Source organism: Apaloderma vittatum, unplaced genomic scaffold (genome assembly GCF_000703405.1).
Source record: "Apaloderma vittatum isolate BGI_N311 unplaced genomic scaffold, ASM70340v1 scaffold24442, whole genome shotgun sequence".
NCBI lineage: Eukaryota > Metazoa > Chordata > Aves > Trogoniformes > Trogonidae > Apaloderma > Apaloderma vittatum.
This window is the reverse complement of record NW_009703473.1, coordinates 6,650-7,417: the sequence shown is the minus strand read 5'-3', so window position 1 is coordinate 7,417 and position 768 is coordinate 6,650. Positions and strand designations below refer to the sequence as shown.

Here is a 768-nt window from a genome sequence, read left to right as displayed (position 1 = left end):
GGGGCTGACGATGGTGAGCGAGTCCGCCCCATGCGTCAGGACCAGTCCAGCAAAAAAGAGAAGGAGGGCAGTTGTCATTGGTGACTCCTGAGGGGAATGGAGGGTCCCATCTACTGCCTGCACCCAGCCCACAGGGAAGTCTGTTCCCTCCCTGGCGCTCAGATTAGGGACATTAGCAAAAAACTCCCTAGTCTGGTGCGTCCCACTGATAGAGTTGTCCCTATGTGTCCCCGTGTCCCCGCAGCGGCCAGCTTCGGGAAGATGATGTGTTAATTTTGGGGTGGCAAAACAGCTTTCTTGGGTGTCGTCACCCCCCTCATTTACCTTCTCTCCTGGGGGTGCCTGGGGATGTTTGTGGCTCTGGAGGAAGGTGACCAGCTGGGCTCTCCTGATGGTGCCCACCAGCATGGGTGACTCTGGAAGATGGGGACAAGCCCAGTGATGTCCCACGTCTGATCGCAGTGCCCTCCCCGAGCCCACATCCCCAGCCCACCTCCACTCTCCACCACTTGGTATTTGGCATCAGTAGAGGCATTCAGGGCCACCAGCACCTTGTCAAAGCCAAGGCCACCGCACAGCGCTCCACAGACTCCTCCACCACCACTTGGTAGGAGCTGGTGAACGAGAAAACCCCCAAGTTTCCATCGTTTCACAGCAAATCACCCCAAAACACAGAGTAGCATTTGGGGGATGGTTACACCATGTGCCAGCCACAGGTGGGCGGGAGATAGGGCAGCTTCTTGAGAAGATGATGCCATCATAGAAGGG

The 768-nt window shown here is 57.2% G+C and overlaps 1 protein-coding gene across 1 annotated transcript in view; it reads right to left on the bottom strand.

Annotated features, from left to right (window-relative positions):
• Positions 1 to 324: 324 nt before the first annotated feature.
• The window catches only part of LOC104270325 (chloride channel protein ClC-Kb-like), a gene marked incomplete at both ends in the record, with an annotated part of 2,146 nt that continues 1,702 nt past the window's right edge, over positions 325 to 768 (bottom strand). The window contains 3 exon segments of the mRNA XM_009864650.1: positions 325 to 416; positions 494 to 565; positions 568 to 614. Of these exon segments, the coding sequence (XP_009862952.1) occupies positions 325 to 416; positions 494 to 565; positions 568 to 614 (211 nt within the window).